General features: G+C 36.3%; 1 protein-coding gene across 1 annotated transcript in view; it reads left to right on the top strand.

Moving 5' to 3' along the window:
* Nucleotides 1-16343, top strand: part of FGF9 (fibroblast growth factor 9) — a 29426-nt gene extending 13083 nt beyond the window's left edge. Inside the window, exons 2-3 of the mRNA XM_053456427.1 lie at nucleotides 8524-8627; nucleotides 13810-16343. Coding sequence (XP_053312402.1) covers nucleotides 8524-8627; nucleotides 13810-14049 — 344 coding nt within the window. The 3' untranslated portion in view covers nucleotides 14050-16343. The remainder of the gene's footprint in view (nucleotides 1-8523; nucleotides 8628-13809) is intronic.
* Nucleotides 16344-17223: the final 880 nt, after the last annotated feature.

Below are 17223 nucleotides of genomic sequence, written 5' to 3'. Positions count from 1 at the left end.
CAAAACTATATAGCTTTAATTTATCTTTACCTATATTTAATATGGACTCCTATTTAGTTATTGTCATTCTTGGTTTATTTTACATAATAACAGATCAGCCTTAAGTAAATATGTATACTGAACCTGTTAAATGCCACTTAAATCACTTATTTTATTGGTTCATTGAATCGTTGAACCAGAGAGGTCCCTGGAAAGCTGGACACAAAACATTGTTGTTCACAAGAAGACAAGACTGTAACACAACTTGTTTTTTGTGTGTCTGATCCCTTTCTTCTGCATTTGGGTTTTTTTTTAATTTATCTATTTTTTTATTTTTTTTTTAAACTAAATGTGTTTGCGATCCAGCTCTGAATTTACATGGAAAATGAAAGTGACATAGAATGTTATTCAAGGATAACATATTGAAGATATTTGCATGAGTGAGCCATGTTAACCAGCAAACTGCTCCACTTTATGCAGCTATCCTTATGGATTCCATTATTTTCCAAGACATTTGGAGAGCAGTGTGTGGTCCCACAGGCAGCACAAATTGAGAAACAAAAGGACAACAGGGGGCAAAGAAAATGCCAGAAAATCAGTTGCATGTGAAAGTGTGTGTGTGTGTTAAATGTGGGATGGCTTTTATACGCAGGCATTTGTATTAAGCAAACACTTTAAGAATTACAAGTGCACCAGCAGCTTCCCATCTTTTTCTATATAATCTGCATATAATGTTGTTAATCAGATGGATTCAAATGATTCTATTGTGTCTTCCCGCTGCGTGTTCTACTCTTGGCTGACCACACTTATTTTGTCGTGTAATAATGTGGCAAAACTAGAGGTCTGCGCGGAATAACATCTGTTTATTTTAAAACTATGAGCATGTGTATCGACAACATTTCAATTGGCGAACAGATATTTTTTAGTGTAGTTATATTTGTAACATGGAAACTAAAAACATAAGGAACGGTAGTATCCTCCTGCCAACAAGCAGTTTTTGATGGGTCTGTATTAAAAAAAAATAAAAATAAAAAAATAAAAAAAAAATAATAATAATAATAAAAGGAATTGGTCCTCACACTTTAGTTAGTAAATTTAGAACATAAAAAAGATTGTGGACCAACCCAAAGCCAGGATTTTATTTCTCAATCTTTGAATTGGCCCTTGAGTCTTAATGCAGTTTTTGGGTTCTGCAAAGGGAGTTTATTCTAAAACTCTTTCAGGTCACTTTTTCTATTGGGCAATTACGGGATATATATTACGCTGCTTGCTCCCGGCTGTCTATTTGTATTAAGTTCTTCTGCAAGCTGATCAGGAAAGCTAGTCAAGCAGCGCGCAGGTTATGACCCACTTTATTTGTAAGTTTAGCCAATTTATATGAACTGTATTAATTTTGTTGTGAACCTGCCGGAAATCATCCCTGTGACTGTTGCAAATGAAGAATCTTTTAAATTTTGCAGGGAACTTTATAAAACCTAAAATGCTGCAATAATATACCATAAAATTCTACAACCGAGCCATATGTTTATTTGCCTGCAACCTGAAGTAGAGTATACTTTTTCATATATATATATATATATATATATATATATATATATATATATATACACACACAAAAATGATCTCATACAAGGCTTTTTATGCATGGGTGACTTTATAGTGGCACCATGGGCCTTGGCCTTTGTACAGATGACATGGTTTCACACCACAAGTTGTTTCTGAAAAATATCAGTGCAGGGTTTAAAAGGTTAAATTTGCAAATTGAGGGAAAATGGGTGAAAGGAAAGGAGATGATTTTATACCTGAACTTCCTCAATCAAAGTAATGGTTACAGTCAAGCATTTCATCATGATTTTGTCATAGTGACCTTTAAGTGGCTATTGGGCAAGAAACTGTCACACCAAACTGGTGTTGGCAAAATAAATTTGAATAGTTTTAAATTGTGTAGAACTGTGCAGTGGTTTTCCTTTGTGTTTAATGTTTGAATAATCTGGGGAATACTGCTGAAAAATATCAGGACAATTTCAACACTGACAAAGTCAATGTTATGCATTTTGTAGTCAAGTTCATATAACATGCCCATTTGTTTTAACATGGTTGTATTTGAGAACCATTTCTGGAGAAGTGATCAGGGCAATTTGAAAGTTATTTTTTATTTTTAATTATTTATGCAGATTCTTGGACACAAAAGCTTGAATGGGGATGACATGCTATGTAGCTTTATGTCTCGTGATGGCGAGAGATAGGAGTTGGCTTTCACCCCTTCTCCAATTCACAAAGTTTATGACATTGGGAAGAGTACAACTTGAACATTATTTGCTTTCTCATTACTGCTCAGGCGATCCTGGATTATCTTTGCGGGAACGAGAGGATTATCATTATTCTGTAACAGTGTATTGATTATGTCTCTGGAATTTTTCTGTCACACGGACTGATCAAATATAAAAGGAAAACGGCCTTCAGCTTCACAAACAATGGGAATACATTACAGTCAGGGCAGTAAAGTTATGCAGTTCCCTAAATAATTATAAGGGCACTTTTTATAACAAGATTAGATCTTTTGGGGTGTATTTTTAAACTAATAATGAAAGATTGAGAATGGCATTTTTTTTTCCAGCCTTTTTATTGGACTGAATATAAACCTTTTCCCCCCAAACATGTAAATCAAAAAATTAAGAAGCAAACTATAATTTTTTTTTTTTTTTTTTTTCTTTTCTTTTTTCTTTATCCAAATGTATTCTTTCTCCAGCAATTTGCTTCTAAAATTTGGTACAATGCTGCTTTATAACAATTTTTGTTAAGGTAAAGATGCCCGATCGGTAGAAATTCTCTTCATGAATGAAAGCGAACATCCATTCCCTCTGCATATGAAGTCCAAGAAATGCAATTGGAGTGAACCTTTACGGCCTGAATAATGCATAGGCCAGTGATCAATGGACGCTCCATTTGTTCTTTGCGCTGTTCGAGCTGCACATGCGTCTCTCATGGGACTTACCCCGTGGTTTATTAGATTTATGCAGTTCATGCCTGTTATTGATTAGAGCATGGTCTATTTTGTAAGAAATTCAAAATTAATTGTGTAAAAATCCATGTAAGTGCTTTTTTATGAGGCTCAGGAGACTGCATACCCTGTAATATGAAAGCGAGTTATTTTACTGTAATATGTATATGCGTTCTCCAACAATTACCGGACACATATTTTTGGTTCTTAAACAAAAGGGAAATAAATTGATAAATCCTCATGAAAGGTGACCCCCTGATTTTGATCATTTATAGGAACAGTAGTTCATCAGATTGCAGGCTGCCGAATGGCACATGAGGGTACAAAGCGGGGGCATGTAATAGAAACAATTAAAATACTGGCTTAAAACTGCAGAGCTGAATTTGCTTATGTCCAAAATTTTACAAAAAGGCTTTTGTTCCAGTTTACTTACTCTAGATTCACAGCATTTTGTGACCGCCATTCGCTCTACCATGTATCCGTACTTCACCCAATACATTGATTGCTTTCATGGGTGTCATTATAATGATTTTGGGACTAATCCCATTGTGCTGTATATCCAATGGAGATCCATAACCCTGAAGTCTTGTAACAAAAGGTGGACTCTGACTTTGCAAATTGATGTTGTGTGTTTGTATTACAATATGTCAAACTGATACCATATAGAAACATAGAATTTGAGAGCTGCCATTTGCTTCATATTGACTAAGCATTTTTTTTTCTCAAAGGCCTCAATCCTTTTTTGTTTTTGGCGATGGTGACCAGATGTCTTCGTAGCTGCTGGAATATCCTCCTCACTAACACCTCTGTTTCAGGAAATGTCCCTTAGCCCTTCTTTAGCCTGAATGTCAAACGTGTGTGTGTGGGGGGGTTTCCTTCGTGTGTGTGTGTGTGTATAAGATATAAGCATATGCTTATATCTCCCAGTAGTACTTATTTATTACCACTATGGATGTGAAAATGTTTTATTTCAATATGCATTGCAAGCCAAAGCTAGTTTGTGCTTCGTTATGGCATCCTTTCATGTGCTTTAAACAAATTTAAAATGAAGAGGTTAAAAATGTCATAGATTATAAATCAAGACAGGTTGTCGTCGGTGGTCTTGTATGTTTAGAATGGCCTTATACCAGGGGCTTCCAACATGCGGCCCTCCAGCTGCTGCAGGACTACATCTCCCATAACGCTCTTTCAGCTAAGGGGCAGGCTGAGGAGTATGGGAAATGTAGTCCTGCAGCAGCTGGAGGGCCGCACGTTGGACGCCCCTGCCTTATACCTTGTGTATCCATTATGTGCTTCGAATCCGTCACCCAAATAATTTTTATACCTCTTGTCGTGGAAGGCTAGTACTGTCTTAAGCAGCGTAATACTTTCTTAGTACATTGACCTGCATCCCTAACCTACAAGGGAAAAACCAGCTGATGCCGCTGCAGCACGCACCTCACCTCCTCGTCCAGCAATTTGTTCCAGTTTTGGCTTCTAGAAGCAGGTGATCACTGGTAGGAAAGCACGGTCATTGAAATCAATGCATTTTCATAGGAGATATTGTACGTTCGGCAATATTACCAACAGAATTCCATTTTTATTTTTCCCCAACTACGGTTTATAAAATTAGCCTTGGCTCTACATCCTTCCATTAGACTTTATGCATGTTTATTTCGTTTCTGGCCAAGTCACCATGTGGCTCGGTGGTCTAGATTTATGTACTTTATTACACATTATCCTTTTGGTGGGGCTGCATGGGACACTAGACCATCTCTTTAAAACTCAGATTCCGTAAATAAAGGTGGAGACGAATTATGGGGAAGAATCGGTAGCACAAAATCATTCTAAGAGGGTAATTTTTACCCTACCAAATCTGGCATCTTTTAAATTTAGCCAGATGGACCTGTATGCTTCTGGCATTCCATGAGTTAATTTAAGGTACAACATCATGTTTTACAATGACCATTCCCACCTCCTCAAAAGAAAGAGGTTCCATTTCAAGATGGAAAAGGATAGAAACCTTTCAAACAATAACCCATTTAGCTCTGCTGAATCCGAATGTGCAGGCTGTGTCTGTGCTGTTGGGTACAGCTGAAATCAAAGCGTAAACGCACAGATGTGTTTCAGGCACTGGGATAAGATGTGCAAACACATGCATCATTAATGAGACAACAGACCAGAGCGGAGGAATGGTGACCATAAGGAATCCTGAAGTGCTTCATAGTTTCCTTGCAAATTGCTGTTGGCAAATAAGAGTCAAGTTGTGTCAATACACTTTGCTCCACGTTTCACACCTATCGTATCTCGAGGGCACCCTCTTTGTCCGGAGCACATGAGCTGCTGCAGGCTACTAATTATATTCATCAAGGCACGGAGCTGTCCTGCACTGTTCTTGTCACTTCTGTCTTTTTATATTTATGTGAAAACAAAAGGGTGTTTGTGTGGATCTGTTTCTAGTAGGACGCCAGTAGGTATTACTCATTAAATTGCAAGCTCTACGGAATAATTTACTTTGGTTTTGTTTTTTTTCCCCAATGTTTATAGGATGGACAACCTATAAATTTAAATAAATGTTACACGCATAGGATTAGATTCTGTGTATAAAATAGATATTGTATATTTGATACAGAATGTTTTAACTGTTATACTACATGTGAACTACACTTTGCTGACTAGCCTGGTTCATTAAAGGTTAAGCAATTACTCAATGGTAAATCAATGCCCTCATTTTCGTTAGTGGATTATTTCCTTCACGGCCCAGCATGTAATAAAGCCCGTGCAAGGAGTTTCAGCATTTGAGGACTGTTGATTCTCTGCTTATTTGATGACCTTTAAACAGCTCTGGTCAGGCTCCTCAGGGGTGGGCACAGCAACATCACGCTGATAAAATCGTCATTCTCCAAGGCACATGTTTATATTTCACGCACATACAAATTCTGTTACACCTTAGGGCTATGTAGTTCTTCTATATTAGTATCTTTGTCGGAATAGTAGGTGACAGCTGCCATAGTCTTTGCATGATGCTTAACCAGCTAGCACACCATGAGTAAGGAAGCTTTTATGTCTTACAACAAGGTGGTTGGAGGAGTAACATAACTTGATCAACTGCATAGTGTGTGTTCTTTTTAGAGTTCTGTATATTTAGAAACACTCCTATTTGTGTTAAGTTTTAAACAAAGCATTTATCACTTCTGGCAAGCCAAGGGTTAGTGCCCTACATGAAAACGCAACCACAGTTGAAGTTACAAATAGAAGAGTTCTCTTTCATGACACAAGTCACAGCTCTGTTAGAAAGGGTGCAGTGTGTGTGGTTTTTTTTTCCTCTTTCTGTGACACCGCTATCTGCAATGCATCATTCTGTTCCAATCCTGGAGTAGACTTTTTATTGGATTTCTGCACAAATAAGCAAAGTGGCACGTATCTGTCTAGTAAATTCCCAAATCGTAGATCGAGCTTGTAAGCCTCACCGTGCAGTGACCTTCTTCTGTACTGTATTCATACCTATTGTACCGTGATCAAAACGTATGTAGACCACTTATTGTACTTTCCCTGTTTATTTTACTATGTGCATTTATTCTCTTGGTGCTTAATAAACATGCAGTTTTTCAGCAACTTAATACATCTTGCTTCTGTATCACAGGGGTGGGTACAGTGCATTACAAGATGTGAATTTCTGTGTTTGCTTTTCGATTTTGCCTGTATGTTTTAAGATTAAAGCCATGAAAGATCATACTGCAGCGTCTTGAATGTCTTTGCCAGTAGTATAGATGTTCAGAGGGAGTCTATCCACCTTCATCTGCAGATTATGCTACAGTTTATTTTAATAACGAATCCATGTAACGGGAATCCCTGTTATATATCTGTACTGTGCAAATGTTTTAGGCAGGGGAAACAATTCTGTAAAGTAAGAATGCTTTAGAAATGGACAAGTTAATGGTTTTTATCTTTTAACAAAATGCGAAGTCAGTGAACTGAAGAACAATCTAAAAATAACAAATATTTGGTGTGACCACCCTTTGCCTTTAAAACTGCATCAATTCTTCTAAGTACACTTAGAAAAAGTTGGGGATTTTTTAGGCATATAGGTAGGTATTGGGAAAGTATATCAAACAGGTGCTAACGATCAATTTATAATGAAGATTGAAACACAATCATTTAACTTAAACAGACACGGCTGTGTAGGAGGAATAAAACTAGGTAAGGAAAAAACAAAACTGGCTAACAAAGTGAGTTTGCAGAAGACCGTTTTATTGTCAAAAGTGATACATCATGGCAAGACTGAGCACAGCAACAAGACACAAGGTGGTTATACTGCGTCAGCCAGGTCTCTCTCAGGCAGAAATTCCAAGGCAGACAGGGTTTTTAGATGTTCTGTCCAAGCTCTTTTGAAGACCCACAAAGAAATGGGCAAGGTTGAGTATTGTAGATACAGTAGTCAGCCAAGGAACTTAGTGCAGCAGATGAAAGACACATCATGCTTACCAGAAGATATCCATCAGTGCCATCTGCTCAGCATTGACCGAAAGTGGGTCCCTGGTACACCCATCTTTTGGAAGACTCATGACCAAAAAGCCATACCTCTGATGTCAGGGGAAAAAAGGCCAAGGGACTTACCTATTTGCAATAACACAAGAAGTGTGGTTCAGAAAAAATGGCAGCAGGTGCTCTGGATTGATGAGTCAGAATTTCTGGTTGTAGCAGAAGGCAGTTTGTTTGCCGAAGGTCTGGAGAGAGATATAAGATTGAATGGTTGCTGTCAACAGTGAAGCATGGAGGTTCCTTGCAAGTTTGGGGCTGCATTTCTGCAAATGAAGTTGGAGATTTGGTCAATTAATGGTCTCCTCAATGCTGGGAAGTACAGGCAAATACTTCAAATACTTGCGCATCATGTAATCAAGAAGGCCCAAAGTTTCTTTGAGCCCTGATCTCAACATACTCGAGATTGTTTGGGATTGCATGGAGAGAGAAGCAACTGATGCTGCCTAAATCCACGGAACTTGTTTGTTCTCCAACATGTTTGGAACAACCTACATGCCAACTTCTTTTAACCGTGTGCTGGTGTATCTAGAATTGATGAACTTTTGATGACAAAGCATGGTCACGTCAGATTTAATTTCATTTAGATTTTTCTTCTGTTCACTCACTTTGCATTTTGTTATAAGGTTAAAATAAACTAATAGCAAGTCTAACATTCTGCCTAAAACTTTTGCACAGTACTGTTCATACACTTGACTAAGACAATTTTGTTTAGGCTTTGGAAATATCAATATAGGTTAAGCCACCAAAAGCCACAGCATTTTCAAAGATTGGCCAATACCACGTGTCTCCACTGTGCTCATAGATGTTCTAAACACACTATTTAACCCTTGTTTGGGAACTGATTTGAGAAACAACATTAAATGGTATCTTATGCAGAGGGAATCAACAAGAATCTGTTAAAGGATTCCCGAAGTATAAACTTTTTTTTTTTTTTTTTTTGCATTGGATGACTTCATATTTAATGTTGCCCTCCATATTCATATCTGTTATACAATGTAATAGTTTTCTCATTTTGTTTCTAGGAATTCTGGAATTTATCAGTATAGCGGTGGGTCTGGTCAGCATTCGAGGTGTAGACAGTGGATTGTACCTTGGAATGAATGAAAAGGGAGAACTGTATGGGTCGGTAAGTTCATATCAATACTACACCTAGTGTAATGGTTAATTATCAGCATGGTCAGTCTGCACTATTAATATGTTGTAATTGTCACCCATTCGCTTTTCAATAAATGTATATATAAATACATAGAATGTGGAGTACATATTTAAATAACCATTGTTTCTGTAACAAAATAACTTTATTCTAGAGCAGCTCTGTTATTCTTCCCTTATTGGGATATTTCTATTTTTTATTTCAGTTGGTAGCTGTCATGCATGATAATTTGTGAGTGCTTGCATACTGGCATGTATTCACGTGTTCACAGATCATACACATGCATACAGCCACATGAACACACACATAAAAAGCGCAAGATTGCGAGCAGGGGCTTCTTTACATAATGTATTGGTTTGTCTGTCACTTCTAGTTTTGTCATACCCCTTGAATATATGAATTGTAAGAAGCATTGCGTACACATGAATAAAAGATCATAATGAATGTATAATGGTCACATACATGTATGTAATATCTGAAGATAATAATAAAAAAATAAATAAAAAAAAAAAAGCCAGTCTTGAGTCTTCTGCCTCAATCCCTGGAAATATAAAAGCGGAACAAGGAAGTACGTTACAATGATGACAAATTATCTGGTAGAATTTTAGATAGTTATATAGAATCCTCTGACAGTAGCACACAGGCCAAATGCACTGGTCAGTTACCTTTACTGTGCCAGCGTGTAAAAGCTTAGCGTGTGGCCGCATGTATTCAGCTGCACATATGTCATTTATTGGCCGTTGGGCTTAAAGTGCCAGAGACGATTGTTAATGCCAATTCCGGTCCTGGTGGCCCGGAGTGTATAGGAATGACCTCATATATTCATGCATTCAAGTCCTTTTTATTTGTGCTAATGGTGTTAAGAAAGGGAAACAAGTGGATGTACAACAAATGTGAGAGCTGTGCTAAAATAATCACTGGAATTAAAGAAAATGAACGCACTATTGGAGCCTTCAGAAGTTGCAGAGTTTTTCTTTAGAGCAGATTACTTTAGATTACTTTGCTAGTTTGTACATTAGTAGAGATTACTTGCTCACTGTGTTGAGAGTGGCCAGAGTTGCCTCTAAGGAGGCTTTATCATTAAGCGTGTCATATGGTAGTTGTATGAAGTCATCAGTATATACAGGCAGTGGTGTATTTACCTTGTATGCTGCCCTAGGCCTAACCCACGTAATTGAGAGCAACCGCCTCTATCCTTTTGCTGAGTGCGAAGTTATGACATTGTATCCTGGTACTCTGCCTTTTGATGATGCCCTTGGAACATCTCTCCATAGTCTTAGTGTTAAAGGACCAGTTGGAGACATCGGTGATCTCCCTTTTTACCGGCTCCTACTGCAGTAGCACTATACAGGGAGCCTGACTTCCCAAGAAAGCCATCAGGCTCCTGTAATATGGTAAAGGTGCTGCCATCCTAGGCAAGAATATGCCCCTGTATCAGGGCTTCTTAAACTACCAAAGGGCTAGTCTTATTCTACTGAATGTGGACGTGGTGTTTATTTATTTGGACTCGCTTTCCAATGTCTTACAGCATCCCCCTTCTCAAGAAAAGCATGTGTTGTAGTAAATTATTTTATTGCACATATATATTATATATATATATATTTTAAATATCATTTTCTGTTCTGTATATGGAAAACCATCTTTTGAAGTCCACTTATCTTAATGATCGTGTTCTTAGCAAGTTACATTCTAATCTCTTAATAATATAATCTAGTAACTAATATCTCCAATTTTACATTCAATTCAAAATCATTAAGTGCATGTGTGCTCTATTATTGCACTCAGTCAACACTTATATTATGTTTTATATATAACTTTTATATTAAGTTTATATATTTGTAGCCAACTTTATTAGGGTGAGAAGCGCAGACAGTTTTTGTTTTTTTTGTGTGCATATCAAACTACGCCTGCTCTTAAAGAAATGTCCTGTCATGAGAAGCATGGCTACATATCCATTTAACAATTTTTATATGTAAACAAATACGTTTTTAACAACTAAATGCTACCCACTTTGTACTTTTTTTTTTGTTGTTTTTTTGTTGTTGCATGGTTTGTGTTCAATTTGTTTACCCAGCAATCAAAAATTGGGATTGAAAAGGAAATTGTGATTTAAAATTGAGGGGGGTAGAGGAGGTCTATGGTGCTTGATCAGTTAATGTGTGATGGAGATACAAAAGTCCAGATGAATTGCAACACTCTATTCTATGTAAGAATACATAGCTTTGTAAGGATTCAACCATAAATCAAACCTGTCAGTCTCCTGCTGGTGCCCTGACTCCATATGATTCCTCATTCATGTGTCTGCTAATGTCCTAAGGGTGAGACAGCTTTCGGCCCGGTAAGAAAGGGAAGAAGCAATCGCATAATGAAATAACCAGAGGGGTTAGAAAACAAAGTAAGGAAGCGCTGCTCCATACAAGACAAGACGGCTCCAGAGAAGGCAACATAGAGCATTTCAGACATAAGGATAAGAGATAACCCATCAGTCAGAGAACACAGCGAGGTGCTTGCAGAAAGGGAATTGCAAACCTAGCACTCATCTCTGATGGTTCTGTTGAATGAATATGATGCTTGGAGAAACAAGCTTTACTTGAGGGTAAAAAGAGGGAAGACGGAGACATGGACCATGTTTCTTGAACCTATCTATATTTAACAGTAACACAAAAATAAATAACACTACCGGGGAAATCTATTTTTTTTTCATTCCAAGGATATTTAATGTCTAAACTGGTTTTACACATTTTTTTGGTCCCTAATAAATTATTTCATGTTGAAATGGGGGGTTACTTTAGTTTTTGAGGTTATAAAAGATTTAGATGGATGTAAGTGGTGTGTTGTAACCTCCCGTGAACAGGGACACAAGGTTTGGAAAGGAGAGACAAAGGAGCTTGGCATCCAGAGCCCCTCCAACAGAGGACCTTTGGGAAGTATGATTAGTTGAACACTATATTTTTCCTCAAATAGGACCAGTTACTTAAAAAGAATCGTCACCCCTTTACAATGTACTTACATTGACCACTAGGCCAATAAATAATTTTTAGAACTATGTTAGCATATGATTATTTATTTAGAAAATTGAGATCTGTTTTTTTTTGTGTGTGTTTTTTAAGAAGAGAATCAGTTATGGAGAATTTTTAAACCAATTTGTTAGTGTAGTAACAGCAGAAATGCTGGAAAATAAGAAGCTGGAGTGTGAAATCGGTAACAACGTGAACATTATGTTGGTAAATCGTTTTACTTAGCAGAAGTGTCAATATTTCTACCCTGCTAATGGGCTTACAAATGTCAAACATCTCCTCCCTGTTCCAAAATATTAACAATGACTTTATTGTGCCCCAGGCAATTAAATTAAAAGTTCCATTGTGTTAGCCAGCGAAAATTCAACATGTCGCAAAAACATTACTGCAAAACATTCTTCATATCCCAGCCCTTTGTCCCACGAGTAGAAGTGGCATCCGAGAGGGTGTATTCAAAACAATTCTGTTCTCGCGTATCTTCTCTGGTGTCCAAAAAGCCGGCTCTATTATCTACAAATAAAAATAATGCACAGTGTGTGTATATATTATATATATATATATATATATATATATATATATATATATATATATATATATATATATATATATATATATATATATATATATATATATATATAACACCCACCCCATTTCTATTGTAAAATAATTTGTTTACTTGGATATATAAAGATGATCCCAAGAATTAAATCATTTAGTAGGACAGCTGAAATCAAAGACTTTACTGTTTTATATGAGTTTTTTTTTTCTTCAAATTTAAATTTTTTCGCCCTTTAAAAAAGCCAGTATTTCCATCCGTAGCACTATGCATGTCATATCCACTTAAGAATTTCCGCTGATGATATTAAATAATGCATTTTGCCATTGCACAGATAAATAATTTAAAGTATGAAATAGCTCACTGATCACTATATATTATACAAGCCTTTTGAGCGCTGATCGTTAAGGAGGCAGAGCTGCGCGTAATGTTGCAGAATGTGACTATCCTAGGTTAAAAAATCATCATTTTTATTCATTATTTATTTACAAATGTAGACCATTCATGCATGATTTTAGTGATTTCAGTGCAAGTCAGGAAGGTGCAACCCACTTGATGAAAGAATTATAATCTTAGCGTTGAGCCAATATTATTGTGACAATGAAAAGGTTTTTTTTATAAAATAAAAGGCTGGGGTTCTATGGTTTGTTGTGTCAACACAACATTGTATGGTTTTTAAGCTAAGTGCAGAATATAAATAATATAAAAATAAAAGTATTAATAATTAACTTGAAGCCCTATTAAACGTCCTTTTTTTTTTTAAAACAGGACTCAAATGATTTCACTTATTTCAATTGAGCAGGGGAACATCTGGATCAGAATCTCTAAAAATTATAATATAAGATGGGTGAATTTAATTTAAAAAATAATAATTTTCCACCCTTACAAAAAAATTACTGCAGTTTTTCTGAAGTAATACTGCTATTTTTTGGACATGAAAAAACTGCAATACTGCAATTTTACTGCAGTATTACTGCACATTTACTGCAGTTTTACTGCATTTGTACTTCACTGTACTGCAGTTTTACTGCAGTTATTTTTGTACGGAAGTACAAATGCAATAAAGCTGCAGTACATTGAAGTACAACTGTAGGTTTGCAATATAAAAAAAAAAAGTGCGGTAAATGTGCAGTAAAACTGCAGTACAGTGAAGTACAAATGCAGTAAAACTGCAGTACAGTGAAGTACAAATGCAGTAAAAGTGCAGTATTGCAGTTTTTTCATGTCCAAAAAATAGCAGTATTACTTCAGAAAAACTGCAGTAATTTTTCGTAAGGGCACCTTTATCTAATCTTGTTACGAAGGTGATTCTAGAAGAGTTTGCTATAACAAACAGACGCAAAGACGCTTCGGTTTAATTCTGCGCGTGGAACAATTGCTATAATTGTATAATTTTGGCAACATCTAGTACATTCTTTTCATATATATATATATATATATAATATATTGTTTTTGGATTGGATGAAAGTGATCTCCCTTGTTTGATGCATGAATGTTGAATGAGGGGTATGTTAATGTCAAATATTAAGTATTATTGAAGTCATTCACTTAATAGTAATGTGTGTTCTCGTTTTTATTGCAGGAAAAGTTGACCCAAGAGTGTGTTTTCAGAGAACAATTTGAAGAGAACTGGTACAACACTTATTCATCAAACCTCTATAAACACGTGGACACTGGACGTCGATACTATGTAGCATTGAATAAAGACGGGACACCGAGAGAAGGGAACAGGACTAAAAGGCATCAAAAATTTACACATTTTTTACCTAGACCGGTGGTCCCAGAAAAAGTTCCTGAACTTTATAGTCTAAGCCAAAGTTGACAAAGACGATTCTTTCACTTGAGCCCTTAATATATATATATATAACCACTATAAAAGGTTTCACCCGGCGGGTTCTAATTGATTAGCCGTGTCATCACATCAGCTCCACTGTTGCCAAACTTTGTCGCATGCATAATGTATGATGGAGGCTTGGATGGGACATGCTGATTTTGTTCTGCACTTAAAGGTTTATCCTCCTGGAGGAAAGGCTGTGCCCAGTCGCTTGATTTACAAGTCAGAGAGCGTAAAAAATAATAACACTAATAATTAATTTTGCTGAAAAAAAAGTGGGGGAAAAAAGAAGCTTAATAGCAAGGAGGAATGAGGCCTGATGCATGCTGGGAAATATACATGCTTTTAATTTTTTGATCAGTTTTACTTCTTCGTATATCAGCCTAGCTGCCGTACTTTTGGTTCACCAGGATTTTTGGGTTGGAGGCCTGCTCACGTGTAAGCGTATTTTACATGGATGGGGTGCAGTCTTTAATATGAAAGAAAAAGACTTTTCAGTTAATTGCTCTTTGGGCTGCCATTGAGCTGTTGAGCATAAATCAAAGACCTCTTAGTAAAGAAAACAAAAAAGGAAAAAAAAAAAAATCAAAACAAAAAAAAAATTATTTATAGAAATTCCAAAGGCAACATTATATTTATTTTATATATTTATTTATTATATAGAGTTTATTTTTAATGAAATATGTACAGGCCAGATAGGCATTTTCGAAGCTTTAGGCTCTGTAAGCATAAACTGTAAAAGGTTATTATGAACCTGTGGTAAATTCACGCACGTTTATAACTAAGGTGCATGAATTCAATAAAACTCCCTTTTTATTTTATTTTTCTATTCCTTCCATTTTTTTTTGTAACCCTAAAGGTGTTTTGTGTCCACTAATTTGTTTAAATTAAAAAAAAAAAAAAGACAACAAAAAACACATTTTTGACCTAGGGGCCTATTAAATAAAATACATGGTGAGTGACCACTAGATGATCCAAAAACCCTTAGTTTGAAGGGTTTTCAACAAATGCACAGCACCGTTCAGGATTTATCAGTAGCTCCCTTGAAGAGTCTGATGTTCTAAAAAGAAAACCGAGTGAGCGATGTGCACCTAGGGGCAGGATACATCTGTGCACAGTAGAAGTTTGGTCTCCATTTGCAATCCCTATCTGGTCGTAGTATGAACGGGTCACAGCTGCCAGCGTAGAGGAACCAGCAAGACGTTGTCGGTGTCCTCAATGCCGGAAGATATTAGGATAAACCAGGGCTATACAACCTAATATGCTTTGGTTCTACTTGTTCTGCATCTTCAGCTGGCCTTTGGTAGGAAATTGGTGATGGGAATTGCCATACTTTTGTATAACGATTCAACTGTTCGTTCTTGAAAATATATACAATTATATAACTTGTAGCTTGACCAACCAAAAAAAAAAAATATCAGACAAGCCAGCCTTTCAGCTTCTGTGCTGTGATCTTCAAAAGTTTCCTTTTTTTTTAACATTTGGCTTATAGCATTCCACAACGAAACCTACGTTTTACTATATAGGCATATATATATATTCTACCTGTTTTTAAGCATAGTACAGATCAAACGGCAATGTATTTGTTTCCATTTTTGCAAAACTCAGCAGCACTCTATCATTTCAAATGTGGTATTTGATAGTTACAGGCTCTCTAGAGTACACGTCACAGGTGCCTTAAAGCCCGGTGAAATAGGACGTTATTGGTGGAATTGGCCCCAGTATTCTAACTAGAATGTTAATTCATGGTGGCTGTTAAAAGGTGAGACCCAAATTAACAGAATAACCTTTATGTAACCTTGTATGTTTGTGCACTTACTTATGCAAGAAAATACCGTTTCAATGGGGTCATTGTAACATCTGCTATGAAAAAATGCTTTCAGCGTGATCTGTCATAATACATTAGCATCCTTTTTGTTTTATTTTCTTTTTTTTTTCCTCTCATAACTTGCAAAATGACTCTAATAAATCTTTACAAATAACAATGGGGAAGTATTATACTTTTTGTGTTTTTTTGTTTTTTTTCTTTTACCATTTTTAAATTTGTTTTTGTGCTTTCCACTGAATCCTTCTGGGACAAGGTTGAAATGTGTGGTACATTTTTTTTGGGGGGGAAAAAAACATCTGTAATATTTTTTAAGCAATAAGCATAGAAATAAATATTTATTTAAAAGTGTTCTGAAATGTGTAATCAGAAACTAGTCTTTCATGCAATTAGGATGAAGAAAAAAAAAACCAGTGGTATATTAATAAAGGATAGTAATATACTTTTACCCAGGTAATTTGTGTGTGTGTGCGAGCGCGCTCATTGAAAGAAATCTTTAATTATCATAAGCTGTTGTCATCATGATATCTTATTTCAACCTAGTCTATCTACTGCTCTTCTGGCTCTTGGGTTGGAACCAGTTGAGTTTCCAATGACTTTCAAGGCAGCATCTGACGTTTTAACCCCTTAAGGACAATGGGCGGTCCCTAAACCCATTGCGAACAATGCATTTTTAGCCCCTACATGTTTGCCATGCAGGCTTTGTCATTAAGGGGTTAAACAACAAGAAAATGTGCCGAAGACAACTTAATACAATATGTTGTTGAAGGTGCTTTAAGGCCAGTGATCAATCAGTCACAGACAGTAGTAGAATGAATGATGGCAGTGATGTGCCAAGAGCTTTCCGTTGGGAGAAGCAGTAGGGTGGGTGTGGGTTACATGTTTAATGGTTTCATATGTCTGACCATACAGTCCATACTTTACAGCTCTGAAGGTAATGTGGAAACAACAAACCATGTCATTCTAATTTATTTTAATAAAAAAACACAATACCTGCATATCTTTCTTTCTAGTAAAAGTTTCTGGAGCTAAAGCAAAAAAAATCCCCTTGGGTCCACCAGGTTCTAGAGACTCTCTAGAAACTATTGGTCCAAGGTTATGATAAACCTATAACTGAAGGACAAATCAGACTTTAATGGTTATATTTAACACAATAGCGTTAGTCGCATATTTATTAGCTGAGCTGGAGGAGCCGAGCCAGATGATGCAAAAAAAAAAAAAAAAAAAAAGGAATAAAGTCATCTAGGCCAAAGTCTGATTCATGCTTCTTACTCTTATAATGAGCCAAGCCAGCCTGGTAATGCTGTCTCACCCAGCTATATTTATAAGGGATATAA

This window comes from Spea bombifrons, chromosome 2, assembly GCF_027358695.1.
Source record: "Spea bombifrons isolate aSpeBom1 chromosome 2, aSpeBom1.2.pri, whole genome shotgun sequence".
Classification (NCBI taxonomy): domain Eukaryota; kingdom Metazoa; phylum Chordata; class Amphibia; order Anura; family Pelobatidae; genus Spea; species Spea bombifrons.
Note: the sequence above shows the minus strand (reverse complement) of the source record. Positions and strands in the feature narration are given on the sequence as shown.